The sequence below is a fragment of the Anser cygnoides genome, chromosome 3 (assembly GCF_040182565.1).
Source record: "Anser cygnoides isolate HZ-2024a breed goose chromosome 3, Taihu_goose_T2T_genome, whole genome shotgun sequence".
Taxonomy (NCBI): domain Eukaryota; kingdom Metazoa; phylum Chordata; class Aves; order Anseriformes; family Anatidae; genus Anser; species Anser cygnoides.
In genome coordinates, this window is record NC_089875.1 from 122,201,361 (window position 1) to 122,229,291 (window position 27,931).

At 54.3% G+C, this 27,931-nt stretch overlaps 1 protein-coding gene across 1 annotated transcript; it reads left to right on the forward strand.

The window, feature by feature from the left end:
- Window positions 1-173: 173 nt before the first annotated feature.
- Window positions 174-27,685, forward strand: LOC106048383 (hydroxyacyl-CoA dehydrogenase trifunctional multienzyme complex subunit alpha). Its single transcript, XM_066995213.1, has 20 exons — window positions 174-324; window positions 4,853-4,894; window positions 4,983-5,053; window positions 5,833-5,966; window positions 7,191-7,329; window positions 8,360-8,479; window positions 8,565-8,667; window positions 11,193-11,315; window positions 11,998-12,116; window positions 12,965-13,021; window positions 16,756-16,865; window positions 17,156-17,290; window positions 17,685-17,856; window positions 18,550-18,636; window positions 21,210-21,350; window positions 22,578-22,646; window positions 23,901-24,096; window positions 24,939-25,053; window positions 25,619-25,764; window positions 27,062-27,685. The coding sequence occupies exons 1-20, from the start codon at window positions 237-239 to the stop codon at window positions 27,205-27,207; spliced, it is 2,313 nt and encodes a 770-aa protein (XP_066851314.1). The 5' UTR covers window positions 174-236; the 3' UTR covers window positions 27,208-27,685.
- The last annotated feature ends 246 nt before the right edge of the window (window positions 27,686-27,931 follow it).

The window sequence follows — 27,931 nt, forward strand, 5'->3', positions numbered from 1 at the left end:
CCCACCCCGCCCCTCTCCCGCCGCCCCCCCTCCCCTCTCGCCGCCCCTTTCGGTAGCTCCGACGACGACCGAGGCACGGAGGGGTGCGGGAGCGGAGCGGGGGCGGCGGCAGGCGGCGGTTCTGCAACCCCGGGGACGGGCAGCAGCGGGGGCAGCCTCAAGGGAGGGGCGGGGCGGGGAGCCGGGCGCGAGGCCCCCGCGCGGCCTCTCCCTCATTCGACCTCGCGCGCAGGAAGATGGCGGCGGCGGTGCGCGCTATCGGCAGCCTCGGGCGCTTCGCGGCCGCCGCCAAGCACTGCCCGGCCCGGAGACCGCCCCCCGACGGTCAGGGGGGGACCCACGGGGGGCGTGGGGGGGGGGTTGTGAGGGGCTGGGGGGGGTTGTGAGGGGCTGGGGGGGGTTGTGAGGGGCTAGGGGGGGCGTGGGGGGGCTTATGAGGGGCTTATGAGGGGCTAGGGGGAGCGGGGGGGGGCTCTGGGGGGCTAGGGGGAGCGGGGGGGGGGCCGTCAGGGGGCCGGGGGGGGCCGTCAGGGGCTGTGAGGGTCATGACGGGTCGGGGGGGGGGGGCTGCGGGGGGGGGTGAGGCACGCGTGGGGTGGTCCCGGGGGAGCCGTGAGGAGAAAGGGGGAAGGGGGGGGCGCATGGGGGGGACACGGGGGGCGGTGTATGCACACAGGGGGGTGACACGAGGGGAGCTGTGTCCCCATGGGGGAAGGGGACACAGGGGGGACGTGGGGAGGTGCCCCCATGGGGGGGGGGGGGGTGCGGATGGGGGTGGTGCCCACGCGGGGGAGGGGGACGTGGGGGGGCTGTCCACACGTGGATGTGTCGCCGGGGGGAGGGGGCTGCAAGGCACAGGGGTCTGAGGAAGGTGGGGCGGGGGGTGCCTGGGGAGCTGGTGGGGACCCCACGGTTGTTTGTGGCCCCCCCCATGGTTGTGTGGCCCCCCACCCGCGGCCGTGTCTCCACTCGTGGCTGTGTCCCACACAAGGCTGTGGGCTCCGTGTTCCCCCCAGGGAGGGTCCTCAGCGTGTCCCCACCCACCCCCGGTTTCTCCTGGGGGGCCGTGGTGTCCCCACGGGGCAGGGGCTGCTGCCCCGCGTGTTTTGGGGATCCCTGCGTGGTTCTGGGGGGGGGGGGGAGAGGGCTGTACCTGGGAGCAGTGACAGAACCACAGAGCTGTGGTGGGGAGGGACCTCCAGGATCATCCAGTTCCGACCCCAGTGAGGGGGGGGGCTGCGGGTGGGATCGTCCCCAGCCCCTGAGCTGATCCACGGGGGGAGGCTGTCCCCGTGTCCTTCCCGGTGTGCGTGGGGGTGTCCCCGTGTCCTTCCCCGTCTGCGTGGGGGTGTCACCGTGGGGGTGTCCCCGTGTCCTTGGGCATCTGGCTCCTGGTGCTGCTCTCCAGGCGCGGCCGTGGGAGGGGGCCATGCGCCTGCCCCCACCTTGGGTTCCTCCACCCCTGGGGGAGATCTTCATCCTCGGGGCCCCTTTCTCTGCACCTGGGGGCAAGGTGTCCCCACGTGGCTGGGGACAGGCCCCAGGGCCCCGCGACCCGACCTGCCCTCACGTCGGTGTACGAGCAGCTCCGCCGGTGACCGATGCTGCCCTGTGTTCGCTCTGGGAGCCAGGGCGTGATTCCTGCAGGGGAAGGCTCAGCCTGGTTGCAAACAGCAACAATATAACAGAGTTATTTCTGCGCCCCGAAGGCCTCGGGGGCCTTGCATGGGCGTGGAGCTGAAATCCAGCAGCGGTGCGGGGAGCCTAAAGCCCGTCCTGGAGACGTGTGCGTGCCCCGGGTGCTGCAGGAGCAGGGTGCCCCTGCTGCGAGTGAGCAGGGCCGTGGAGCTCCCGGGGCTGTCCCCAGCAGCCTGGTCGTGTCTGCGGAGTGCTTCCTTGCAAACAGTCCTGGGGCTACTGCGAGGCCCCCTGTAATTAACGTCGCTCGCCGTAATTAACGGTGTTTTTCTTGCGCCTTGTTCTGCCCTGACAAAGCAAGGAGGCTGGATGCAGGCTGAAAACATGCAAACGGCGGTGGGTGGGCAGGAGGCAGGTGAGGCTCAGGAGCCAGCCGTACCTGCCGGGCCGCGTGCTGACAGCTTCCCGGGGGGGAAAAAAGGCTCAGCGTGTCGGGAGGTTCCCGTCCACAGCCGAGCGCGGGCAGTCGTCATCATCCCAGGCCCCATCTCGGCGGCTCTGCAGGGCTCGGCGTGGCCCCGGCTGCGCGGGGCCTTTGCTCCCCACCGCCCATGGACGCTGTTCCCACTTCGAGCGGTGTAATGCCTCCCGGTGAGTGCAGGGGCGCGGGGGGAGAGCTGGGCGAGGAGGAGAGGAGGTGGGAAGAACGAGGCCCCGGCTCTTAGCTGCTGGGAAAGGGCTGGTTTTTGCTCTGTGCTGCGTCCGAAGGCCTCTGCTGATGCCAGGAGGGATTTTCGGGAGCGTTGGGTGTCCCTTTCTCTAGACAGTTTTTCGGGTGGAGTGAATGAAGTAGCAAAAATTGGAACTTTATTCATGGGTTTTAGTCCTGGAGTAAACGTCAGTGAGAGGGCAGAGGCGTGCATCTGGCCCGCTGCTGTGCCGGTCGCCTCACAGTTACCAGGGAGGGTTTCTGGTCCTGGCAGGTTAGCAGTGCTGCTGGCCGGGCTGACCCCTGAAGCAGGTGTGCTGTGACCGTACCAAGTAAACGTGTTTCTAGTTTGGGATGGGGAAGGCGTTAGTTTGGGATTTGGAAGATGTTTTCCCCAAGTGTTCTGGGACCGAAAATAAAACATCGTCACTCGAATATTGAGCAGCTGTTACCCGAACGCCACTGCTGTTCCCAGAGGAGCTTGTATCTAAAATGCAGTGAGATTTTTCTCAGTCTTACCCTTATTTTCTTTTTTCCTGCTTTATATCTTCTGTTTTGCTAAACCTGAAAGCAAAGAGGAATTCAAGGCTTAAGGCCTTCTTGGGAGCAGTCTGTTCAGAAGTGACTTGGAAGAGGAGAGCGTGTTAGAGCACAGAAGGAGGAGAAGTTGGAGAAGTTTAATTCGTCCGTTCACTCTTTTTGTTCTGAGCTGGGATCGCTTTGTATATGACCTCATTCTGTACGCAGTAAGCAGCCTGCTCGAGGTGGGCGTTGGGGAAAGCTGTCGCTGCTTCCCTTCCTCGCCCCGGCTTTGCCGGATCCTGCGTGTGGAAGGAGAACGTGGTCACCTCTTTGCAACCAAGCTTTGGCTGATCTTCTCCTTCCGCTGCAGCATGCAGCAGCACAGGATTAAGGCAAGGGAACTCAGTAAGAAGTCATGTGCTTGTGTCCTCCTCGGAGCGGTGGAGCCGTGTGGCTTTCATTGGGTTAAAATACTGCCGCTGAGTTAAAGGTGCATCGAGTTCTGCTGGGGAGCATCTCTCAGCAGAGGAACTGTTGTCAGACCACCCTCAGCTCTGGGGAAAAGGAGCGCCTGGGTTCAGAAGCGCGTGACTTGAGCGCACACGGAGCTCAGGGAGGTGAGTGCTGAGCACGGGGGCCGCAGCCCGGGCCTGGCTGCAGCCTGCGACTGCTTGAGAGCAGCTTTGGGGCGGCACCCAGCTCGCTCCTTGTTTGTACGGCGGTATTTGGGCATGTGCCACCCCAGCCCACCCGCTGGGACTGACCGACGCGCAGTTTCCAGTCCCCGCGGCGTAGCACCGCGTCTGCTGGGCTGGGGGAATGCAGCGCAAAGGTCGGTCCCCGCTGCCAGCGCTGGAGACGAGTGGAAGGAGGGTCGAAGTGCAGAGGAGCCGGCCCCGGGGCCGTGGGGAGGGAAGGCGTCTGCTGGTGAGGCGTTGCAGGCCTTTTTTTCCCCCTCTGCTGGGCTTTCTGCCTCCTTGCTGGGACAGGGTGGGTTTACTCCTGAGTGTTATCAGCGCCGAGCAGCGAGCCTCCGCCAGCTGAACAGCTGGGTTCCAGTTGGCAGAGGAGCCGGATGCCGGTGGAGGAGTAGCGCTCCTGCTACATTTCATGTTTCATGCAGCCCTGGCAGTGCTTCAGCCTAGGTCGGTGTTAGAGGATCCTCTCGGGCAGGACCAAGGTCACTTGAACAGAGCTGACGCTCGCGATCTGTTTGTGTAGTGAGAGGTCACCGGGCGAAACAGAACACCTCAGCAGGAGAAGGAGATTTGGGATTTAAGAGTCAGGAAGGCGGGATTTCATTTGCAGACAGGACTTGCTCGTCCTGTGGTCCGAGTTCCCTGAGTGCTCTGAAACGGGACGAGTTTGTCTGGATGCTTCCGTCTGTGATTAGCGGAGGTGGATTTAGGATCCAGCTGATAGGCAGCAGAGGAGAGAATAAATATTTTGTGTGCTCCTTCTTTCTTCCTTACCAACTACTCCCTGCCATCTGGGGTATCGGTGCCTGGGGTGGCACCGTTCGCTGCCACAGGAGCGTGTTTTTGCAGAGGGATTGTGCAGCAATTACATTTGATTTGCGGTGAACATAACTTGTAGACTTGAAACTCCCCCAAGTGCAGCAGGGTCGTTACTTCGGTGTGCCAAACTGCGCGTACTGGTGGCAGAACACCCCCGTGTGCCGCCCGCTTCATCTCTTGTCGGCTCTTTGGGGAGAAAGCTTTGACTTTTGGCCTCAGTGTGGCATTCCTGGTATTGGAAACTGCAGCGTGGAGGCTGTGCTCTGAAGGTCACTTCAGTAGCGTGGCGTCTGCTGAGCTCTGGTGGTGGCACGGGTCGAGCCTTCAGAGGGAGCTGGCCGCCAGTCAGGATTTTCTGTAGCACGTTCCTTGGCAGACGAGGGGAGGCCGAAGGGGACGTTAACAAAGGCCACGTACGCTGATATTGCTGAGAATTCCTTTAACATCTGCAACGTCTTTTCTTCAGGTTATGCTTGCCGCAACATTTCCACCTCCGCCGCTCTGCAGGGTAAGCACGAAGCTTTTCTGCGCGAGTCCATCCCCTTCCCTAAAGGCAGCTGGCCACCAGCTGATAACGCGTTCCCGTTTGTTTCCAGCTAGAACCCACGTTAACTACGATATCAAAGGAGATGTCGCCGTCGTACGCTTCAACACACCAAATTCAAAGGTACTGTGTGAATTGGCTGTGGTTAATTGGGGTATCAGCAGAAGCGGCAGGAGTAGTGGTAGCGCGGAGGAGGCACTGAAAACGCCAGGTTCAGACTAAGGACGTTCCTAACCTGCAGCCGTCAAAAGTTGTGAACAAAGAAACTGGAGCATGAGCGTTTGGGTGTTTAAAGAGGTACCTGAAAATACCTGATGGAAAGATGTTGTACGTACCGAGGTAAATTGTCTTAGCAGCGAAAGATAGCCCTGAATCTAATCAAGTTCTTGGACTTGAGGTGGTTAAGGAGAGAATAAATATTAAAAAATGGTCTTAAAATAAAAGACCAGAAGCGTATAGAACCTGTGTTAGAGGACGCAAACCCACTGCTGGTGAGGTTAAGGAGGAAATTCTTACTTGAGGACCTGCTTCAGGGTTCCCATCTTGGAGGTTTTTCCTGCCCTTATTTTGACACGGGATGAACCAGCTTTTCTGTCAAATCTGGGCTCGGCGCGTTATAACTGTGCCAAGCAATGGTCTGGCTGTTGGGGGAACTCCTGGGTGGCCTGTGCCTTTTGTCCGCAGAAGGCAAAAAGGGAAAAAAAAGACTGTAGAGCTGCTGTTCCTCCTAGCTACAGACACATTGGAATATGCATTCAGACTTGCCGTCGGCTTTGGCTGTTTGTTGTCGGTGCGTCTTCCGTGCAAGTTTCCTGATGATAGGTTGCTTGATTCCAGTGCTTAATCAGAGATTAAACTCCACCACGGGCTCCCTATTTACAGCGTGTGTTTGCTGCCTTCAGGTGAACACTCTGTCCAAACAGCTGAGCGCAGAGTTTACTGAAGTAATGAATGAGATCTGGGCCAATGAAGCTGTCAAAAGTGCTGTCCTCATCTCTTCAAAGCCAGGCTCTTTCATTGCTGGAGCAGATATCGAGTAAGTTTGCGGGCGTTACAGGTTATGCCGATGGAGCTCCCCCTGAAGCCCGAAACCTGGGGGCAGTGGCCTGGTGAGCTGTGCACACCGAGCAGCTTGTCACGGCCATCTCCCCGGGGTGAGGCTGAGCATGAAATCCACGCGCACAGGATGTGCAGCTTGCTCAAATGAGGTTAGGGCCTTGACGAAGCGGAGCATGGCTGGTCAGAAACTCGATTTGGTCGTAGCGCTGGGTCGCTCCTTCCTGCGTGCTGGGGTGCGGCCAAGGAAAGTTCCCTTCCTGGCCCCAGGGTTAGCATTGTGCTTCGGTCTGGGGCACAACAAGAGCAGATAATTTAAATGCAGAACTTCATTTAAGCCGGGTTTGAGTGCCTGGCAGCCTGCCTGCACGGCCCCTTGATTAGGCAGGATTTGGCTTTCTGCCACGCCGAGTATCTGAGCGGCCTCCGGGGCCATTCAGCGTGGGTAACTCACGCAGGGCGTTGGGGACCCGTGTGGGTGCTCTCCCTGGGACCTGGAGTGCCACTGGCTGCTAGTCCTGACCTCGGGCAGGGCAGAAAAGTAGTTTAAAGGCATAAAAAGCCAGAAAGCTCTAAGTTTTCAGCAAGGCGAATTACAAATCGACTTTTCAAAAACATACTACCTATTCCTCTGCCCCAAAAAAGGCCAGATGCTTGATGCAGGTGGGAAGGAGGTGGTAGCACAGCAGAGCAGAAGGACAGGCTGCGTTTGAGAGGTGCCGGCCGGTCTCAGTGCTGCAAGCCTGCCGAATTGTGCCTGCCTGGCAAACGCTGTCAGCCTCCATGGGAATAACTGGCGGAGGGAGTATGTAATTGGCAGAGTGCAGCATCAGAGCCTCGGCCATCTGCTTCTCTACAAAGTGATCCTGGGTTCCCCCTCCACCCTTCCTGGCAAATGCTTTGAGGCTTCCTATGACCCTTCCTCCTCTCCCCCAAAGGCTTTCAGAGCTCAGATACAAGGAAGCTCATTCACTGCCTGCAGGCACAGACCAGTGTCGGCGTGCAGTGACTTAACCCACTGAATTTAGTAGTCTTCCTGTGTCGTTCGTTAGCGTCAGGCTGTGGGACTAAATAGCTCTCGCCTGTCTGTCAGTCGCTGGAGCTTTGTGGGAAAAGGGGAGCAAACTCCTTAAAGCGCTCTCCGTTTTACTGCTGTTTTCTCAGTGCTTTTCCAGTTCTGATCAGCCTTTCTGCCTCACTGCAGCATGATTGAAGCCTGCAAGACTTCTCAGGAAGTGACTCAGCTCTCTCAGGATGGACAGAAGATGCTAGAAAAAATTGAGCAGTCTCCAAAGCCCGTAGTTGCTGCCATCAGTGGCTCCTGCCTGGGAGGCGGACTGGAGGTATTGAGCAATTCTGGGTCTGCCAAGCAGCAGGGAGAGTTGGTAGCGCTGGTTCTCTGAGCTATCCACGTGATGCCCAGAGGACTTCTGTGAGAGGGATTTGAGACCTGACGTGGATTCATTACATCCATTCAAATGAGTTTGTGGCAAGTTAATGGTTTGGTTGTGCTTCGGAGCTCTGCAATGCTGATCTTTCTGCTTCTGTTGAAAGAGCTAGTCACGTGTGAGTCCGTGTGGGCCAGGCTAATACTTAGGTGGGAGCACCCCAGGGAGAGACAGGCTGTTTCCAGCAGGCGTTGAATCTGCATAGGTGCTGCTGGCAGACTACATGCTGGAAACTATTTCTTTTCAAGTGAAATGAGTCTCACATCCCAGTGGTTTCTGTTCTTTTAAAGGCTCTTGGGATGAGTGTGGGGAACCTGGCCAGGCTCCACCCTGGCCTGCGTACCCTGCTCCATCACTCGCCCCTTCAGCTGAGTGCAGCGTCTGCTTCGTAATCTCCACTCAGTGTTTTGTAAACTGAAAGGCTCTGTGGTAGTTCCTGGAGCAAAGTTGTTGTTAAAATAGAATAACTTTATGGGAATAGTCTCTCCAGTTGCACACTTATTTCTCAATCAGTCACAGCCTTTTAAAATCACAGTGGTGATTGATCTGGACTTGGTGATCCAGTGATAAAACAGTGTCACAGTTGTAAATGGGACCACGCTATCCATGCAGCGAATGACTTCAGCCCTTAGTCTAGATGAGATTTAAATTAATGGTCTAGATAAGGTTTGAAAATAGCTTGGTTCAGATTGCTGGTTTCACATTCACATCAGTAGCTGCTTGTTGCCATCGGCCCTGCGTGCGTGCCTCTTGCTAGAAGAAGCTTTGAACGAGCACAGAGGGAATTTGGGCAGCTGAATTGGAGACTTGGGGTAGGATTAGCAGGAAAGCTGAAGCAGTGCATACAAGAGACCTTTGTAATGGAAGCCCAATTCTTCTGTGGCCTTTCACAGGGAAACCTTTAGTTTTCCCTCCCTTTTTTAAGGTTGCCATTGCCTGCCACTACAGAATAGCAACAAAGGACAAGAAAACAATCTTGGGAACACCTGAAGTCTTACTGGGACTCCTGCCGGGAGCAGGGGGTACTCAGCGGCTGCCAAAGATGGTAAGTAGGAGAAAAAAACTTACTCAGTAGTCCCCTCTGCTCACGGCATACTCGTTTGTTTAAAATCCCCTTTCTGCCCTTCCAGGTAGGACTTCCTGCTGCCTTTGATATGATGCTGACTGGGAGGAACATCCGCGCTGACAGAGCGAAGAAGATGGGTCTGGTTGACCAGCTGGTGGACCCGCTAGGTCAGACATGATGCCCCTCCGTTGCTTAGGAAGCCGATCTACTGCCTCTTTGTTAACCTCTCCACCTTGATGGGTGGAGAAGCCATTGATGCCACCCGTGGTCTAGTCAGGGCAGAGCATATGGGCTGTGAAGTCCTTGCCGTGCTCTGCAGGGTAACCTCCGTTCCCACCTCAGAAGCATGTGTGCAGGGACCTTGAAATGTCAGTCTGAAGCTAAGCGAACAGGGAAAGGTTAGCGCAGAGGCGGCGGGCCTGTTGGCTCTCTTGCATAAGCTAATTATACAGATTAGAACCTGCATTCCTCGTTTATCATGTCAGAGGGACAGATTGCGACCCATAATGAAAGAATAGATGACCAATGCCTACAATTACGCAGCCTGCAGATGTTAATCTCAGTGACAAGATCTTGAAAAGAAGCCAACCCCCACGGCTGTAGGCTCTCTGAATAGCTGTAACTGACTTCCAGTTGGATGGAGAAATTCATTGCAGATTGCAAACCAAATTGCACTTCCAAGTGCTCTTGAATTTGAAGAAGATTATTTTTTTTAAAAGTTCTGCTGTCTATGCTGAGAAATGCAAGGCAAGCTCCTGTGTGTGTTGTCTCACAGGCTGGTGTTCAGTTGGGCAAGATGTTTTTAGAGTAGGATGTATTCTTAGCTCTATTCTTGCTTATAAAATGGATCCGTGGTACCCAGGCTTGAGTTAAAATCTGCTGAGTAAACTTTACTGCTGTATACTTGCTTAATTGTGAGTTCATGGAATCATGGAGGTTGGAAAAGCCCTCCAAGATCACCTGGTCCAACCCCCACCACCACCACCAATGTCACCACTAAACCATGTCCCCAGGTAGAACGTCTGACCTCTCCTTGAACACCCCCAGGGACGGTGACGCCACCACCTCCCTGGGCAACCCGTCCCAGTGCCTGACTGCTCTTTCTGAGCAGAAATGTCTCCTCATTTCCAACCTGAACCTCCCCTGGCACAACCTGAGGCCATTCCCTCTGGTCCTATCGCTGGTTACCTGTGAGAAGAGGCTGACCCCCAGCTCCCCACACCTTCCTTTCAGGCAGTTGCAGAGAGCCTGAGCCTCCTCTGCTCCAGACTAAACCCCAGTTCCCTCAGCTGCTCCTCACAGGACTTGTGTCCCAGACCCCTCACCAGCTTTGTAGCCCTTCTCTGGACATGCTCCAGGGCCCCGATATCCTTCTTGTAGTGAGGGGCCCAAAACTGAGCACAGCACTCAAGGTGCGGCCTCACCAGAGCAGAGCACAGGGGGACGATCACCTCCCTGCTCCTGCTGGCTGCACTGTTCCTGATACAGGCCAGGATGCCGTTGGCCTTCTTGGCCACCTGGGCACACTGCTGGATCATGTTCAGGCGAGCATCAATCAGCACCCCCAGATGCTTTTCCTCTGCACAGCTTTCCAGCCACTCTGCCCCAAGCCTGTAGCACTGCCTGGGGTTGTTGTGGCCAAAGTGCAGGACCCAGCACTTAGCCATGTTGAACCTCATCCCATTGGCCTCTGCCCATCGACCCAACCTGTCCAGATCCCTCTCTAGGGCCTGAATTGCCTTTTAAGAGCCAGCAAATTTGACTGTTTATATCAGTGATTACTTTGGCTTGCCTAAAGGAAACCTGATGTGGTCGATGTGTTACAAATCCTGACTCAAACCAGATGAGAACATGGGAGAAACTCAAAAAACAAATGATATGCAAGCATTAGAGGCATCTCTTGTTCATTCAGACAGAACCCAGTGCCAGAAGGATTTCTGCTCTGTATTCTCATGTTCGTTCTCAATGTCTGGGTGAAAGCAGCTTTAATTGAGGTGGTAATTTAGTTCATTATGGAAAGCTTTGAAGGAAAGAGACAGCATTAATCAAGAGGCAGTTTCATGAGGTGCAAGCGGTTTTCTTTCAGTAAGGGTATCCGCAACATTCTCGTTTCACTTAATGGTGTGCCCAAATCTGATTCTGCTTTATTTTATGCCAGATATTAGTAGACAACTGGAAGCTCCCCTGGTTAAGTTACTTCAGCAGTTACGATGCTGAGTCTGGCTAGGTGTTACTAGGTAAAGCAAGTGAGAGATTTCTTGTACCTGAGGTCATAGGTTGAGATTTTATTGACCATTATCTATACTACAGGTAGTTTTCAAGGACATGGTGTTGGGTAACTGCGTCTGTATGTTTAATAGCAACGGTGTTGTCACATCTCAGTTGTGCGGGCTTCTTATACTGTGCAGGGAAGTAGAGGTGCAACAAGAGGGAGAGGTGGCAGAGCACTTCAGTTCTGTTAAGGTAGAGGTGGTGCTGGCAGTTATGCATCTGGCATCTTGGTATTTCTATATAACACCATGGATATTAAATGTCTTGTTCACATCAAGAAAAGCATCAAGAAAAGTTGGGGGGGGGGGGTGCAATTCAAAGGAGTGCCCTGTTGCTGACTCACCCTTGCTTCTCCACGTGAGCTATATCCGCCAGCGATAACTTCTGCTGCGTTTCCTCAAGACTTTTCTTCTGTTCACAGGGCCAGGTGTGAAGACCCCAGAAGCACGAACAATTGAGTACTTGGAGGAGGTAGCAATTGGCTTTGCCAGAGGACTAGCCAACAGGACTGTGTCTGCCAAAAGATCAAAGGGGCTAGTACAGAGTAAGTCTGTGGGCACCACAGCCAAATCCCAAGGGACTGTAGTGGGTGTAATCCAGCTGTGCTTCTCAGGGGTATGGTCATGCTCCTACTTAACTCCATCTTCAAAACAAAGTTATTTGGTGGTGCAATTGTCTCTTGAGCTGGGTGAGCTGGTAGTGAAAACGTTGTTCTGCAGATCTGATCTTCAAGAGGCATGGCCAGAGCTGTACGTGGAGGCTTCTGAAGTGTAGTAGAAGGGATTCAGGCCTGTGGGAAGACAAGAGCAGCTACCTCCAGAGGACTGTCGAGCCTCAAAGTTCTAGCAGCAAGCTCTGTGCAAAGCTTGTGTAATCAAGCAGGGAGAGGCACGTGGGTCTGCTCTGCACCAATCCTCTTTAGTGGTGACCTTCTGCGGTTAACAGAGCCCAGGAATTATGACATCTGAGTTCTGCACTGCAGAGCTGGTCTGATACCAATTGTTTTAGGAGGACACCTTAGCTCCAAAAGGGGCTTGTTCATGGAACAAGCCATTGATATTCTCCTGACCAGACCGTGCTACCTGTGGCTAGCTGAACTTCGGGTGCTTGTTTCCATTGCAAATACGTAACGTTCACAGCTATACTCTTTACCTGTCAGCTTAGTTATTTAAAGGCTGGTTGTGCATATAGCGCTGCACTGAGACATGTTTTGTCACGTCTTACAGAGATAACAGACTATGCTATGGCTCTTCCGTTTGTGAGGCAGCAAGTCTACAAGACAGTGGAGAGCAAAGTTCAGAAGCAAACCAAAGGACTGTACCCTGCTCCACTGAAAATCATTGAGGTAATGCCTGCTGTGAGGTATCAGAAACTGCAGAGAAGGAGGATATGGGGGATAACAGGGCGACAGACGGGGGATGCTGTTTCCTTCCTCTGAGTCAAGCCACGCGTAATGATCTTTACAGAAGATCGGTCTTGATGAGGACTAGCCATGTGGTCTGTCAAGCAAGCACGTTAAAATGCAGAATAGCCTCCCAGAGCTTGGTCACCAGTTTATGTTGTACTGGCACCAGTGAGGGGGAGATCAAGAATCCCAGCTGAGGGAAGGTCTAGCTGGAATACTTTGTCATAAAATTTTCAGTCTTCAGTTCCCTGTACGGTTTTTAATGAGATAGGTTAACCTGTTTGAAGCCAGGAAAATGTCAATTCCCGTGTTCATAGCACTAACCCCACAAAACTTTAAAACTTAGTTCTGTAAGTTGCTCAGGCATTGTATTACTTTCAGACATTGTCCATGGTTGGATTTTTCCAAATGATTTTTCACTATATAAGTTGTTGTCAAGACTTCTCTAAAACCTGTGAATGCCCCCCTCTGACTGTGAGAGCAATGACATTACAGGAGCACAGTTTCAGTAGAAACAATTCCTGAAACCACAAGGTATGTGTAAAAATTCACCTGACAGAAAACTCACTGTCATGGTCGCTGCTCTGCCTTAGAAGGACAAGGCGATTCATAGCTCTGCTTTGAGAAGCATGGACAGGACCCAGCCAGTCTGAAGTCTCCCTTGAATATTGGGGAGGGGTCACTGGTGAAAACAGGAGGTGCAGCTAAACGAGCAGTCTCTGTAAAGCGCGGCTGTTGACGGACATGCCTTTAACAGCGGGGTATCTTTATTGCTGTTCTTTGACTAGGTTGTAAAGGCTGGTCTTGATCAGGGACGTGATACTGGATACCTCACCGAATCCCAGGTAAGCAGATTAGATCCCTGGTAGCAATAAATAAGCTGTGTAGTTGTGTGCTAAATGAGTTTAACCATGCACAAAGGATAATATTCTTCACAGGCTGCTCTGAACAGTGCCTGGATCCTTGCCTGCTCTTCTGGGAGTGGGGCTGTAGAAAAGGCCCATCTTGAGCAACAGAACTGTTGTTTTTTTTTCAAGCTTCTTCATCTGTGAAAACAGTTTGTGCCTTCTCTCATTCCTGTCTATTTAGGCTTTTTGAGTTGGGAATGACCAGACCGGGTTCACTGATCTGGGTTTCACATAACAGGACTTTGTATTTGATTTCTCTGTGTGTCTGAGCCCCGTTTGTTTTTTCTGACTGTCCCGTGGGACAGGTGACCTGGAGGTGTAGGTGTAGTGCTGTCGGTCTCATGGGTGTCTCCAGGGGGTTTGGTGCAAACGAGTAATTTCTTCCATGAACAAACTTTCATTTCAGTTTACTCTGGCACCTTTTTTCACCATCATTTTTGTCGAGGGTATTGATTGCCCATTACTCATTTTGCCATTTGTCCAGTTTTCTAGTGCAGGTAGTGCAGGTCCTTTTCTGCTGATAGGTAACTTTCAGTACTCATGAAAATTAGATGTTTTTGTTGTGATGTTTGTTTTGTGGTGATGGTTTGGGGTTTGTTTTTTGGTTGGTTGTTTTCAGCAGTGGTTTCTTACCCAGAACAGGACTTCTCTCTCCTTATCCCTCGGTGAAAGTGACCTGTTTGGTAACCACTGCAGTCGGAGTACTTGCTAGGGCTGGCCATTCAGAGGGGACCCCTCAACAGGCTGGAGAACGGGGCAGACAGGAACCTCATGAAGGGAAATGCCAAGGGAAACACAAGGGAAATGCCAAGTCCTGCCCCGTGGGAGGAACAACTCCAGGCACTAGAACAGGCAGAGGGGCAGCTGCCTGGACTGAGTCCAGCACAGGGCCACAAAAATGATTGAAGGCCTACAGCATCTGACACGTGAGGAGAGGCTGAGCGAGCTGGAACTCTTCAGCCTGGAGAACAGAAGGCTGAGGGGGATCTTATCGGTGTATATAAATACCCGAAGGGAAGTGGTAGGGAAGGCGTAGCTACAGTCCGCTTGGTGGTGTCCGGTGGCAGGGTAGGAGGTGAAGGGCACAAGCTGAAACCTGAGACATTAAACTTAAACATGAAAAAAAAAAACTTTGTTACTCGTAAAAGTGACTGAACACTGGCACAAGTTGGCAAGAGAGGCTGTGGAGTCTCCCTCCATGGTGATATTCAGAACCCAGCTGGACACAGCAGCCTGCTCCAGGTAACCCTGCTTTGAGCAGTGGGGTTGGACAAGACAATCCCCTCAGGTCTCTTCTGACCTCAGCCGTTCTGTCTTCCTTTGATTCCGTGACATAAGCCTCTATATAGTTCTTCCTTTGCCTTTGGTTCTTTCGTTCCCTGGTACATAGGTTGAGTTTAAGACCAATAAGGACTGTTAAGGGAAGTTAAATCTTTAGCTGTTTGAGGCCTGGGAGGTTTCGCTTCTTGGTATGCTGCTGCTTTTTTCCGTTCATAGGTCTAGCTAGTGGGAGGCTGAGCAGATGTTGCAAAGACGTCGATGATGTGCACACATTCACAAACACGTAGTATGCGCACGGCTGCTGCATGGACAGCGCGGTGCCCTTACTGGTGACACCCACGTAAACACAAACCCTTCACACTGACGTGACCAGCTGGGACGGTCAGGGTTGTTCCTCCTGTCTGGCTGGTCCAAGCTGAGGTTCGGTTGTGGTTGTGTGTGCTCACACACACAGCTTCGGTAGCTGGCCCGTAGGTGTTTGTTCTACCAAGTAGCTGGCCCCTCAGGCCCACTGTCTCCTGTTGCTGGCACCTGGACCTCATGTCCTAAACATTGTCCAGTCTTATTTGAAGTTTTCAGGTTACTAGAGAGACATGCAGAAAAATAGGAATTGAGTTTTATATGGAGGTAGGACATACTGGGTAGGTGCAGAGCTCGAGCAGACGAGCATACTGGCCAGTGGCTTGTTTGTGTGTGACCCTTTTATTCCACTTCATTTTCCAGTGCTTGTTCTTCCCCCAGGCATCTTGATCCCTCCTGTTCTCTACCCTTGTCTCCTCTGTAGTAAACAACTTGTCCTTAGTTAGTTTTTCCTCTTGATCTCAATTTTGCTCTCTCTGTCCTCAGTCTTGGTATTTCTGATAAAGAGGGGGTATGTGGTTACCTGAGCACTGCTGGCTTTGCGTGACCCCAATCCCCATACTATCCACAACACTCCCGTCTGTTTGGGACGTCTGTCCCGTCACTGCCCCTTAGCCAGCAGTGAAATCCGGCCATCTCTCATAGCACTGTCTGCAGCCTTCACCACCACCTCGCACTGTCTGTCACGTCCAGCAGTTTCTCTTGCCATGTCTTGTAGATCATTTTGTTCTCATCCAGTGATGAGGTCCTGGGCTGAGATAGAGCTGTCTGCCCCTAACCTTAACAGCGACCTGGATACACCCGGCCTGTTCTAGTTATTCATTCCACCCCCATTTGATCTGATGTCAAATGAAAGACTCAGGATGCTCTGTTCCTTGCAGAAAAGAAGGATTTTCTTTTCCTGAGAATAGCAGCGTGATGGAGATCTTACCAGGACCCCCTAAAGAATAAGTGCCTGTGTCACGCCTTTTCTAATGCCTCATTTCTTCCCCTAGAATAGGAGACTTGCAGATTCTCTTCCAGTCTTCGTGTTTCTGATATTTTAACAAGCCTCTAACTCACAGGACAGCGGTGAAGGAGGATACTGCCTGCTCTACACTACGTTATATTAGTGGCCTTTCCTAGCTGATTTGGCTCAGACAACATCATTAGCTTGCTATCGCCCTATGCTGTCTTTTATCATCCTGTCTTCTTTCCCATTTCATGCCAAATGCTGAGGGGTTTGACAGGCCTTTAATTTTGTGGCCTCTCCGTGATCCTCTGAAAATAGCATCAGAGCACTGCTGGCAGTGAGAATTGGCCTGTTTAAAGATTTTTCACAAAGTTGGGTGCAGGGCTCTTTCACTTGGAAGCAGGGGGGGCGATGGCCGTGGCTAGAGCAGGACGCTCGTGGGAGAGAAGGGTCACTCCTCGCTCAAGTCCAGTGTCGGTGAGCCGCGGTCCTGTCACTGGGGAAGCAGAAGTGGCTCCTGCTTTGGTCCGTAGGACCCCACAGCTGCTGGTTGACTGGGGCAGCAGGGTCACCTCTGGGGGACCAGCACAGCAGGGAGCTGCCAGTGAGTGCTCCTCCCCAGGGCTGTGCTGGGAGGGTCCCAGGACAAGTGGAAATGAGCAAAGGGTGTGTTAGTGGGAAGGAAGGAGATGGACACACAAATATGATGGCTACTCTTGTTCCCTGGTAGACCTCTACCCCTGCAGACACTAGTGTGTTAGAGGCATATACTCTTTCAAATGCTTTAAATTATATTTTTTTATGGGAAAGGATGTTGAACAAGCAATTCGTTACTGCTTCTGGCTGCCCATACGGGAGGTAGTAGTGCAAAGCAGGCTGTGCCTAGCACAGAGGGTGCCCCTTGTGCAAAGAGGACACACGTCCCCCCGTCTTTTCTTCCACTTCTTCCCAGCTGCCTAGTCTGTGTAGCTGCACGGGTGGCTCTGCTGTCCCTGTGCCACATCTTTGATCTGTGCATGCTGGAACTGTGACAGCTGTTAAAGGCCAAACTGTCTCCCTCCCTCTTCCCTTTTTTCAGAGCTTCGGCCACCTCGCAATGACTAAGGAATCCAAGGCACTGATCGGGCTTTACCACGGGCAGGTGCGCTGCAAGAAGAACAAGTTTGGAACACCTCAGCGAGAGGTCAAGTAAGTACGAGCGTGAGATGTCCTCCAACTGCTCCTTCAGACCTCTGCTGACAGATTCTTGGAAATTTGTGGCCTAGAGTCCTGCAGTGTGGCAGAGCAGAGAGATTTCCTGCCTTGGGAATGCTAATCCTCTGCAGTTTGGACGTCCCACCCACAAATGAAATCTTTTTACATGATCTCACTAAAAATAGTGCCTGGCTGGACAGGATCTGTGCGAGTCTGACGACAACAATGGCAATTCAGCTATTTTGAGCTCTGATTGTCTTCCCCCCTCACCACTTTCTGTGCAGGACCCTGGCAGTGCTGGGAGCAGGGCTCATGGGAGCTGGGATTGCACAGGTTTCCGTGGATAAGGGGCTGAAGACCATTCTGAAGGACACGACGCAGCAAGGCTTGGACAGAGGACAGCAGCAGGTCTTCAAGGGGTACGTGAGTTTACAGGAATTCACTTGGGATGGGATGGAGCTTTCATCAAACTAATCTTTTGCTTGCAGGCAGTCAGGAACTCGTAACTAGAGGCCCATGTCAGGGGAAGCATTGGGTCAGACTTCTGAAAAGTTGGATTTCTGTCCTCTTCCTCCTTGGCTTAGCAGTAACAGTGCTCATGTCTATGATGGACCTTCAGACTGATGCACCGAGTTGTGTGAACGGGGCTCTCATTTTTCCAGATGGCAGGATGGGCCAGTGATAGTCCTGCTGAATCGCAGGTGGTGCTTTGGGTCCCTGTTCCAGGAGGGAGGGATATCCCTGGTGTCGTGGTGCTCCTCCAGCAGTCTGGGCTGGCCTGTGCAGGCGCTCTGACAGAGATTTCTTCCCTAGGCTGAATGGCAAGGTGAAGAAGAAGAGCCTGACATCGTTTGAGAGGGACTCTATTCTCAGCAACATGACGAGCCAGCTGGACTACAAGGGCTTTGATAAAGCAGACATGGTGATCGAGGCTGTGTTCGAGGACATTAACATCAAGCACAAAGTGCTGAAGGAAGTGGAGGCCGTGAGTATCAGTTCTGGTCAGCTATGCTAGACAAGATCGCTGTACGGTGGAGACTTGGGGTGTCCTGCCCCGCTGGGTTTCTCACGTTTCCTTATGCAGTAGTTTGATGCTTTGTGACAATTATTCATTTCAGTACATGTGTGAGCATCCAGGGCAGCCTGCCTGTTCTGTGATTAAGGATTCGCTAGTTCTTAGCTGAACAGGGGCACTTTCAACACTCCCTGACTCCTGGGAGCCACACAGGAACATTTTCATTTTTCTGAGCATGTTGCTACGACAGTAATGTATCTCCACAACATATCCTGTACTCGCTATCCCTGGCTTGCTGCCTCTGCTCTTCTCTGTTCAAGAGAACACATGAGGAAGTAACTGGTAAAGCAGCTGGCCTGTGCTTCTTTCTGATGTCCCTTGCTGCAGTATCTAATGTGGCTGCAGTGGACTGGCAGAATCATGAGGGCTCTGAGACTGATACTGCAGACCTAGAGGGGGGATCAGTAGAAGTTGTGCCTGGCTGACTTGTGCTGCTGGTTTAGGATAAGTTTCTAACACTGCTCTGATGGAGAAGATCAGGTTTGCCTTGTTATCAAGTAGGTGCTGGGAATGCTCTGTGCTAGCACTGCTCTCAGGTTCTGTACATCACGTCTGACTTTGGAGCCTGTGCATTTAAACTGCCTCTTCCACCCCCTGCCACAGGTGATCCCTCCTCACTGTATCTTCGCCAGTAACACGTCTGCCCTCCCGATCAACCAAATTGCTGCTGTTAGCAAGAGGCCAGAGAAGGTGAGTACCCAGTGCCAAAGAGCTTGTGAGTGTGCTGAGCTGCCTGTTAGTGGCAAAATGGCTTTGCTGTAGGTGAGCGTCGGGTTCTTCTGCTTCTTCCTCAGAACATGAAACAGCTCAGCCTCTGCCCCCAGAGCCAGCTTTGAACAAAGAGCTTGTGATCTTTGGGCAGGTAGGAAGGGGATGAAGGTGGATTCCCATCAAGTGTGATATTGGCAAGGCAGTGTGCGTTAGGGAGGTCAGCGTGCTTTAGGAAATACTGATGTGCGCAGCGGGATAGAAGAGCTATGGAAGGACTCGAGCTAAGAAAATTCCAGCCAGGGAGATTTGGGTCATTTTGATAAGGTGGTTAGACATAGGAGTGACTTACCATGATGGGAACGTGCCTTCTCAGGGAGAAGGCACTAGTATAGCAGCAAAACGGGAGGAAAAGTTGGTGGCTGGAAGCTGAACTCAGAAGTGCTGAAACCGAAGCCACAGTCAGCCATAGAATCAAACTCCTGAAGGGTGTGGTGGGTTTTCTGCCTGGCTCCAAGTTGTCCATGTGAACGGAGCACTGAGTGCAGCGATACAGCTTGTAGCAGGGCGTTTGGAACAGAGGACTCCAGCTGTTTGCTTGAAGTCTAAACAGCTGTATCTGTATAATAGCTGCATCCTCATCCCTTAGCCCAGGCAAGTGCAACCAGGTAGGAGCTGGGGAGGGGCTCTTTATCAGGGAGTGTAGGGATGGGACAAGGGGAAATGGCTTTAAACTAAAAGAGGGGAGATTTAGATTAGATATAAGAAGGAAATTCTTTACTGTGAGAGTAGCGAGGCGCTGAACAGGCTGCCCATAGAAATTGTGGATGCCCCATGTCTGGAAGGCCAGGCTGGATGGGCCTTTGAGCCACCTGGTCTAGTGGGAGGTGCCCCTGCCCATGGCAGGGGGGTGGAACTGGATGATCTTCAAGGTCCTTTCCAACCCAAACCATTCTATGAACACCAGTTCCCATGGAGCAGCCTGCCCTGAGCGCCTTGTTTGATGGAGCGACCCTCTGAGGTGTGTGAATGCACTGCTCTGGAAGGAGTCCGCTATGCACTTTTTTCAGTGCCCTCTTGATTTCCAAGGGTACCTGTGATTCTGTTAGCACGAGACTGGCAGGTCTGACAGCGGCCCTGCAGGAGACGTGCACCCTTCAGGGAGGAGCAGCAGCAGGAGAGCAGACATGACAATGACACGGCAGCATCTGACGTAGCGTGAGGAATCTGTAACCAGGTGGAGTCACCTCCTGTGGGCTGAGCCTCAGTCTAGGGCGGCGTTGATATAATAAGGGAGAAGTGTTTTCCCCTTACTTGAGGCGTTTGCTCTGCCTACGTGGGGCTGCAGAAAACACAGGGTGGAGCAAGCAGTTCCCCTGCAGGGTAATAACACCGTGGCAAGAGCCGGGTTCTCGGAGATAGGTGGAATGTGGAGGCAGCAGCCCCTGAGGAAACGGAAGCTCTAGAGCTCATCTGGGAATTGTTACACAAATGCGAAGGCAGAAGTGCCCATGGCTGGTTTCCTTAACTCCTACAAGTTTCTCAGATCTGCCCAGGGCAGCGCCTTGCCCCTGCTGCTTGTCTTACAGCACAAGTGGTGTACTGCTGTGCCTCCCTGCTGCTGGAGGTTCCTGTGACCCTGGAGAGCCTCTTCCTGCTTTGCTGTTCAGGCCTCAGTTGCATCAGAAATGCAAATTGTGCCTTACTCGTACATACTTGCAAATAACATCCTCTTGCTGAATAAATTGCCTGTGTAATGACTCTTTATGGGGAAACTAATAGGAAATCAGTTAACTAATTAATGTATTTTCTTTAATTAGTTTTGCAGACTGTAGATGTCCTTCAAGGTGCCTCTGACTTAGGCAGAGCTTAGTGCCAAGCGTAGCTTCCAGGAGGCATGAAGGTGACATCCTGATTACGTGGCCGTGTTAGCAGGATGAGGCACACAGACGAGTAATCTCCGCTTCAGTGTTGCTCCCAGAGGAAGGCTGTGCTTACCTCTGTAATTAGGTTCTGGAAACATGCCTTCTTGTCCTTAGATTCACTTCATCACCCCCCCCAAAAAAAAAATACAAGCAGAGCACAGGGATTCTGCTCAACATCTGTCTCTTTGCTGCTCCACTTTGAGCGTCCAGAAGAAGTGCCACCCAGGCAGGCGGTTGCTCCCCCCGCTCAGCTAGCACCTGCAGATCACACACATCACACCGTGCACGTGATCCACCTGGGGACTGACCCCAGCTGAGATTCCCAGACAAGTTTTGCTGCCGTATCATTAACAAGTACAGAGAGCTGAGCAGCGCTCTTGGTCCTGCAAGCGTAGTTACGTGCTCACTGAGGCAAGAGCTGTGGGACAGGGGCTGCTTCCTGGGGAAAGCCAAGGAGAGAGAGAGAAATTGGAGAGGGAGTGGAGTACATGGCTGGATGACAACGCTGTATGGTGGTGGGTCCTGCAATCCATGCTGGCCTGCTTCCTTCTGCAGCTGGGACTTGATTTTCCCAGTGGTTTACCATGGGAGCCAGAATTTGTCTTAACCCTGAGCTCTTCTTCTGCTTAGGTGATCGGGATGCACTACTTCTCCCCTGTTGACAAAATGCAGCTGCTGGAAATCATCACCACAGACAAAACATCCCAGGACACGGCCGCCTCTGCTGTTGCTGTTGGCCTCAAACAGGGCAAGGTCGTCATCGTGGTAAAGGTGAGGGAACGCTGCACAAAATACAAGCTGGGATAATAAAGGAAAGGGTGGGCTTGTGCGCTGAGAGGAGGCTGAAACTTGGCTGCGGATGAGACGGAATTAGCTACTCGTGCTGAGGAGTAGAAATGGAGATTAGAAAAGGGGCAGGTGCCCAGGTGATGCTTCAGGTGTCCCTTGGAGCAGCCACAAAGGGTCAGAAGGCACAGGTGCTGGCGTCCCTGCTCTAAGCAGCTTTCAGGAGGCTGCAGGCTGTAGTGGCATCCAAGATGGAACAGTCTTGGCAGGACTCCCACAGCCTCTTCTCCCTGGGGAAATGCAAGGACAGCGGGGCCTGTGAGCAGTAACTGTCCCCGTTCTGGATTTAAATCTTGTGCGAGAGGGAGGGTACAAATACGTGTGCAAATGTAGGGGGAGAGTTGTGCAAAGCAGAGGGAGAAGAGAGGCAGGGGCCGAGGACTGACAGCTGTGATCTCTAGGAGGAGAGCCTCAAAACGCTGCGGGGTTTCAGTTGCTCGTTAGGCTGGTAGCTGCTGCGTGCACAGCCCTCGGAACAGGTCTCGTGCTCGTGAAGTAGAAAGTGTCGGTGATGCTGTGTCAGCTGCGGGGGGGGTTCACCCTGTAGGCTCGGGGCGGTTTGGTAAGTGTCAGTAAGTGTCAATAAGTGTCGCTTTGGGCCGGACTTTTCACTGATGTGTGAGGCTGCCAGCGCTGCACAGCTGGTCTCAGGTGGTGCTGGGAAAACTGGACGGTCTGAAGGTGCTCTAAGCATCTCTGCAGGCCAGGGGGAGACCGTGCTGCTTCTGTAACCCTCACCCCCACATCAGATGGCAGTTTGTAGCCAGTCTGCTGCTTCCTGACGTTGCGAGCAATATCAGAGGTGAAACAACAGCTTAAAGCCTGTTTCACTTGTGCTTAGCACCCTTTCACCCTGTCAGCCTGTTGGGCTTGGTGAATGGGTCTTCTGCCGCCTGCGTGGGACCTTCAGGCGCTATTTTAAATAAAAACACTCTCGTGGGGATTTCCAGGCAGTAAATTCTTAAGTCTTCAAACTCTGCTGAGCCCTACAGGTAAAAGCTGTTCTAGGAGTTGACTGCATACCATTAAAAATGGAGTTGCATGTGTCTGAACTGCAGGCTGGGCAGTGAGACTCGGTGCTTGTGCTGCTGACAGGGGCCGCGTTCCTGCAGTTTGTTCTCACCTGCCTCCTGTCGCACTCTTCTCCCCTAGGACGGACCTGGCTTCTACACCACCAGGTGCCTGGGGCCGATGCTGGCAGAAGTGGTCCGAGTTCTCCAGGTGTGTATCCCGGCGGCTACAGGGTGTCCCCCAGCTCTGCTGCTTCCTTGCCCCGAACCAGGCCGGCCCTAGTCCTGGCCAAGGAGGGAAGTGGGTGAGGAAGCAGCCTGAGGGTGCAGCTCAGGCAGCTCGTGGGAATGCTGGTGTAAGTTACACCTGCAGAGTGGCCGTCTTCCCACTGCATCCCCATGCGCAGGTGAAGCTGGGGAGCTGCACGTTAAACTACACGAGGCCAGATCTTTCCTGGCGTCTGCTAGGACGGGTTTCTCCCTAGATCCTGGCTTGAAGATATTCGCCAAGTGTAAAAGCCCACTGAAGCCTGGTGACTAGCTGCCCCAAGTTCCAAACCCCTGGCCTAGCCCCTGCGCTCAGGCTGTGACTGGGTGTGTGTCCTCTCACCCAGAGCTGTTGGGAAGCTCATTTGGACAGCTGTTGTGGTACCGGACCTAGATTTCAGAACATGTAAGGTACATGTGAGGCAGGGTGTGCATCGCAGATGCCCTTTTATCTGCAATGTGCTCTGCTCGGTGCTGTGACAAGCAAGATGGAGATTCCTGCATCGCCTGCAAGGCCGCTCTCCCAAAGCGGTGACCTGCTCCCCCTGGATCAGCCGCCCAGGGCTGCAGAGCAGAGGGCAGTGTTGCCCGTGCTGCATTCAAAACGGAGGCTCGGAGCAAGGCAGGGGTGCACACGCAGGTTTCTCTCGGCTCTGCGGCTGAGCGGAGCAGGCTTGAGAGCGCCTTTCTGGGCTAGGAGTCAGGCCGTCCTCATCGGGGTTTGACACAGCACACGGTGGCAGGTGGACCATGAGCAAATCTGCCGCCAAGGGCAGGAACCCCTGCCCTGCTCGGTCTTTGAGGTGTGCAGGTTTTTGCCCTGCTGAAGGCACCCCGCAGAAGAAAGCCCTGTCCTGCACGGGACTTGGTGTCAGTCGTAAGGAATTTGCATCGCACTGTGTCAGTCAGTGGAAGCCAGGCCCCAGCCCCGGGGCCTGTGGTTACCCACAGCCTGTTCTTGGCTGCGCTGTGGTCTGATGAGACCTGGTGCAGGCAGTGCTGAGGGTTTGCCCTCTTCGCATAGTGGCAGGGGAGAGTCAGGAGCGGTGCAAGCACAACTACGCTGCTCCTGCCTGTTCTCAAGCAGCCAGTGGGGCTGGTCGCAGCCTGCGGCCCCCGACGAGCCTTTCTGCCCCCGTGCTGGGTTCCCAGGGCCCTCGCCCCGAGATCTCACTGCTTCCCCCTTCTGTTCCTGCAGGAGGGCATTGACCCAAAGAAAATAGACGCCATCTCTACAGCCTTTGGCTTTCCGGTGGGTGCTGCCACGCTGATCGACGAGGTGGGTGTGGATGTGGCCACGCACGTGGCCGAGGACCTCGGCAAGGCCTTTGGCGAGCGCTTTGGAGGCGGCAGCATCGAGTTGTTCAAACTCATGGTGGAAAAAGGCTTCTTAGGTGAGACACCGGGCTGTTCTAATCCAACGTTTCCCCTTTGTTCGAGGGCAAGTAACAGCATCCATCAGCCCCTTCTGCCTCAGGTGAGAGCAGTCAGAGGATAAACCCTCGGATGCAGCTGGACCTTCCTTTGCAGAATCGGCTGCAGCAGGCAGGGGTGCTGCGCAGAGCAAAGGCAGCAGGCAGGAGATCACGAAGTTCTCTCTAGCCCCTCCATTAAACCTGCACGTGCACTCTGGGAGGTAGGGAGCAAGAGGCTGGAAATGAACGTGCTGAAGTGAAGCAGGCCCCGAACTGAGGCTTAGAAGCTCCACGTGAGGGAGGGTGATGGCTCTGTCCATGCGGCAGAAGCTGCTCACTGGTGGCACTGAGTACAAGAGCTGCTGTTGCCTCTGAGCATGCCAGGACGGAGCAGTGTGCCCCAGGGGGCCCTGCGCTTGGTCAGTTCACCCTCCAAACACCACTTGCTGTGACCAGAAGCTGGCAGCGAGGGTTACTTGGATGTTGTCGTCTCTCCCCCTTGCTCCCATGGCCAAAGGCTGTGTCTTTTTGCTGCTGTAGCCGTGGATTGTGACATTGACTGTCCTCTGGACCTAGCGAAGGCACTGGGGCCTGGCACAGGCGGCAGCATTTTGCCAAGGAGCCAGCTGGATGGGGGCCCCTTCCCTCCCTGCTTCATGAGGCAGGAAACGGGCTCGATCTGAAGCGCAGGGAAGCTGCCTGTGCCGGGAGGATTGCTCACACTAACGGAAGGGGCAGTCACGAGATCAGAGGCACAGGTGTCACCAACGTAGGAGACACGTGGCAGGATCTGACTCTGCTTTTTTTTTTCCCCCCGGCAGGCCGCAAGGCGGGGAAGGGCTTTTACGTTTACCAGGAGGGGGTGAAGAACAGGAGTGTGAATTCTGGCATGGATGAGATCTTGGCACGGTTCAAGGTGCCAGCCAAACCTGAAGTGTGAGTACCTGTGGTGGCGTGGGCTGGCTCAGCCCCTGCCCAGCTCCTCCTGGCTCCCAGCTCCAGGAGCCCGGGAAGACACCGTTAAACGTGGAGTCACTCTAGGTGGCATTTGGGTTCCCAGCCGGCGTGCAGGGGGCAGGCTGCTGGCTCTGGAGAGCCCGTGCTAGCAGGAGTGGAACACCTGTGGATTTAGCACCTTGCTTTAGCACCTCCTGCAGGAAGCTTTCCCAAGGTGGGGTTTGACACAGCGGGAGGGTCGGTTTGAGCAGCTGCCCTCCCTGACCTTCATGGGGCAGACCTGTTGCAGAGCCTGGCGCTGAAATGTCTCCTGGAGCAGTTCCCATCTGGCCAGATGGACTCCTCGCCATCCCCACATGCCTGCCTGGAGTCACAGCGCAGAACTTGGCAGCCCTTAGCCTCACAAGGCTGGGGACCTTTCCAATGAGTTCCTCGCCCCCCCTCAAGGCCTGTCCCTGCCCCCCACCTCCACTGGTCTCACGTACTCCTCCATCCAGCTGCTGTGTAAGCCGCACAGCCCTTACAGACTCTTCTATCCTGGTAGCTGCACCGAGGAGGACATCCAGATGCGCCTGGTGACGAGGTTTGTGAACGAGGCAGCCATGTGCCTGCAGGAAGGGATCCTCAGCAACCCCGTGGAGGGAGACATTGGTGCTGTGTTTGGCCTGGGCTTCCCGCCGTGCCTGGGAGGTGAGTGGGGGAGCTGCGGAGTGGCAAGGCCTGCCTGACTTGGCTCGAGAACTTCGTCGGGGGCTTTTCTGGTGGGCTCTGAGGCCAGGTCTGAGCTGCGGCATGGGTGTTGCTCTCCCATGTGAAGCCTGAGCCAGGGACGTTGCTTCAGCATTCCCACCTGGGAGCTGGCAGCGGGCCTGAGAGCTGCTTAAAGGAGTGCGGGGCATTTCTGCCGTGGCCCTGGGGAGTTCCTTTGCTGGTACAGCCGTTTCACAGAGGTGGTGAGGATCAGGGGACAGGAACCAGGCCGCTTGCTGTCTTCAGGTTGGAGCAAGAAGGCAGATCCATGCTGGCCCCAGCCTCATCAGCACTTCCCATCACTCAAAAGAGCTTTTCTGCCTGATAGTCATGGGGGCAGGTGGACTGGGAGACTTGCGAAGGTCCTGCATTTTTAAGTCCCTGGCTTTTGTGCAGCTGTATGGCCTTCAGTGAAAAATGAGGCTCTGGTATAGAATCGGAGAATCATTAAGGTTGGAAAAGACCTTCGGGATCGTCTCGTCCAACCACGTATCTCCTCTCTTGCCACCGCGACTGGCCTGGGCGGGCAGGCAGGCTTCCTGCAGCATTGCTGGAAACGGTTTCCCGCTGCATGCGGGACTGGGAAACGGTGTCCAGGGGCCCACCTCGCAGATACAGATGAGCTGATGAGTGCTGTGCACCATGGCTGAGGTTTCCAGCAAGTACATTGGCCTGGTCCTAGCCAAGTGTGGGCAAAGTCCTCTCGGACCCATCCGCAGCCTGGCTGGGTGGTTGTGGCCACAGCCAGGGCACTGGGCAAGGCATGAGCTGAGGCTTGGGTCACAACTGAAAGACAGGGAGGGCTCTAAGCCACGCGGTAGTGCTTCTGCAGGGTCCCCGGTAATGCCCTCCTTGCAGCAAGCTCAAACCAGGAGAGGAATGAAAATGATTTGTCCCACCTTGTGCTCGGCTTGTCCCAGCCTGCAGTACCCCCAGCATATTCTGTGGCATGCAGGGACCCTCACAGCTTCGCTGCCAGTTTTAGGATGGATATTTCAGACCAAGCAAAAGCACCAGCGAGGGCTGACACAAGGCACAAAGGCGGCAGCACCTTCCTGCTCCCCTCTGAGCTGGGCTCACAGGGGAAGCTTGGGGTGCTGGCTCCACGTGGCAGCAGCCAGGGCTCTCTTGTGGAGGACACATCTGCCATACCCAGTGCTGTCACCCTTCCGGGAGCCTTGGTATGGTGTTTTTCCCTTCTTCAGCACCCGTCCCACTTTCCCCCTGTCCCCCGCAGGTCCCTTCAGGTACGCAGACTCCTACGGAGCCAAGCAGCTGGTGGACAAGCTGCGGAAGTACGAGGCCGTCTACGGCAGCCAGTTCACACCGTGCCAGCTGCTGCTGGACTACGCCAACAGCCCGGGCAAGAAGTTCCACCAGTGAGCGGGGCCCGTGACGCCTGCCCGAGACGCACCGACAGCCTGAGCCGGGGGCACCGGCGCTCCAGCACCACCCAATTCTCTGTAGGTTAATCTGCAAAGCGCCCGGGGGAGAGGCAGGGAGAGGAAGGAGGGTGATAGCAGATTGCCTTGTGGCTTGCAGTCATTTCAAGTGCCTTATCAGCTACCGTGTGTCGGGCACATCCGTCCTGGGCCAGCGTGGGCCTGGTGGCTCCTTGCTGACAGAGAGCGTTTCTTCTGTATCGGCTCTCGTATCGCAACCACCAGCGCTCCTGGGGCCTGGCAGGCAGCAGCATCCACGCGGCCGGCCCTGCGGCCTTGCCTTTCCATAAAGCACCAATAAATCCCCGTCTCCCGGGTTCGGACTCCATGCCTGCTTCTCATCCTGTCTCGCTGGGGCGCAGCCGCTTGGCACCGAGGAACGGAACCGCTCGGGGTGGAAATAAAGCGTTCAGGCAATCCTCCAGGGTCCTCTCGGTGTGTCGGGGGGCCGCCCACGCTTGCTGGCAGCCTGCTGAGCTGTGAGACTGACAAAGGGGGGGGGGGGGGGCAGGGGCACTGGTGGGGAGAGGCAGGGGAGGGCGGCAGTGCAGAACAAAGCCCTGCTCTGTCACCTCCGCCATCAATCAGTGCCTGCGAGGAGCCTCCGGCTCTTTTGTCTGGCCCCGAGCGCTGCCGCCGGGGTTATCCTGGCAGATGGACCCGCC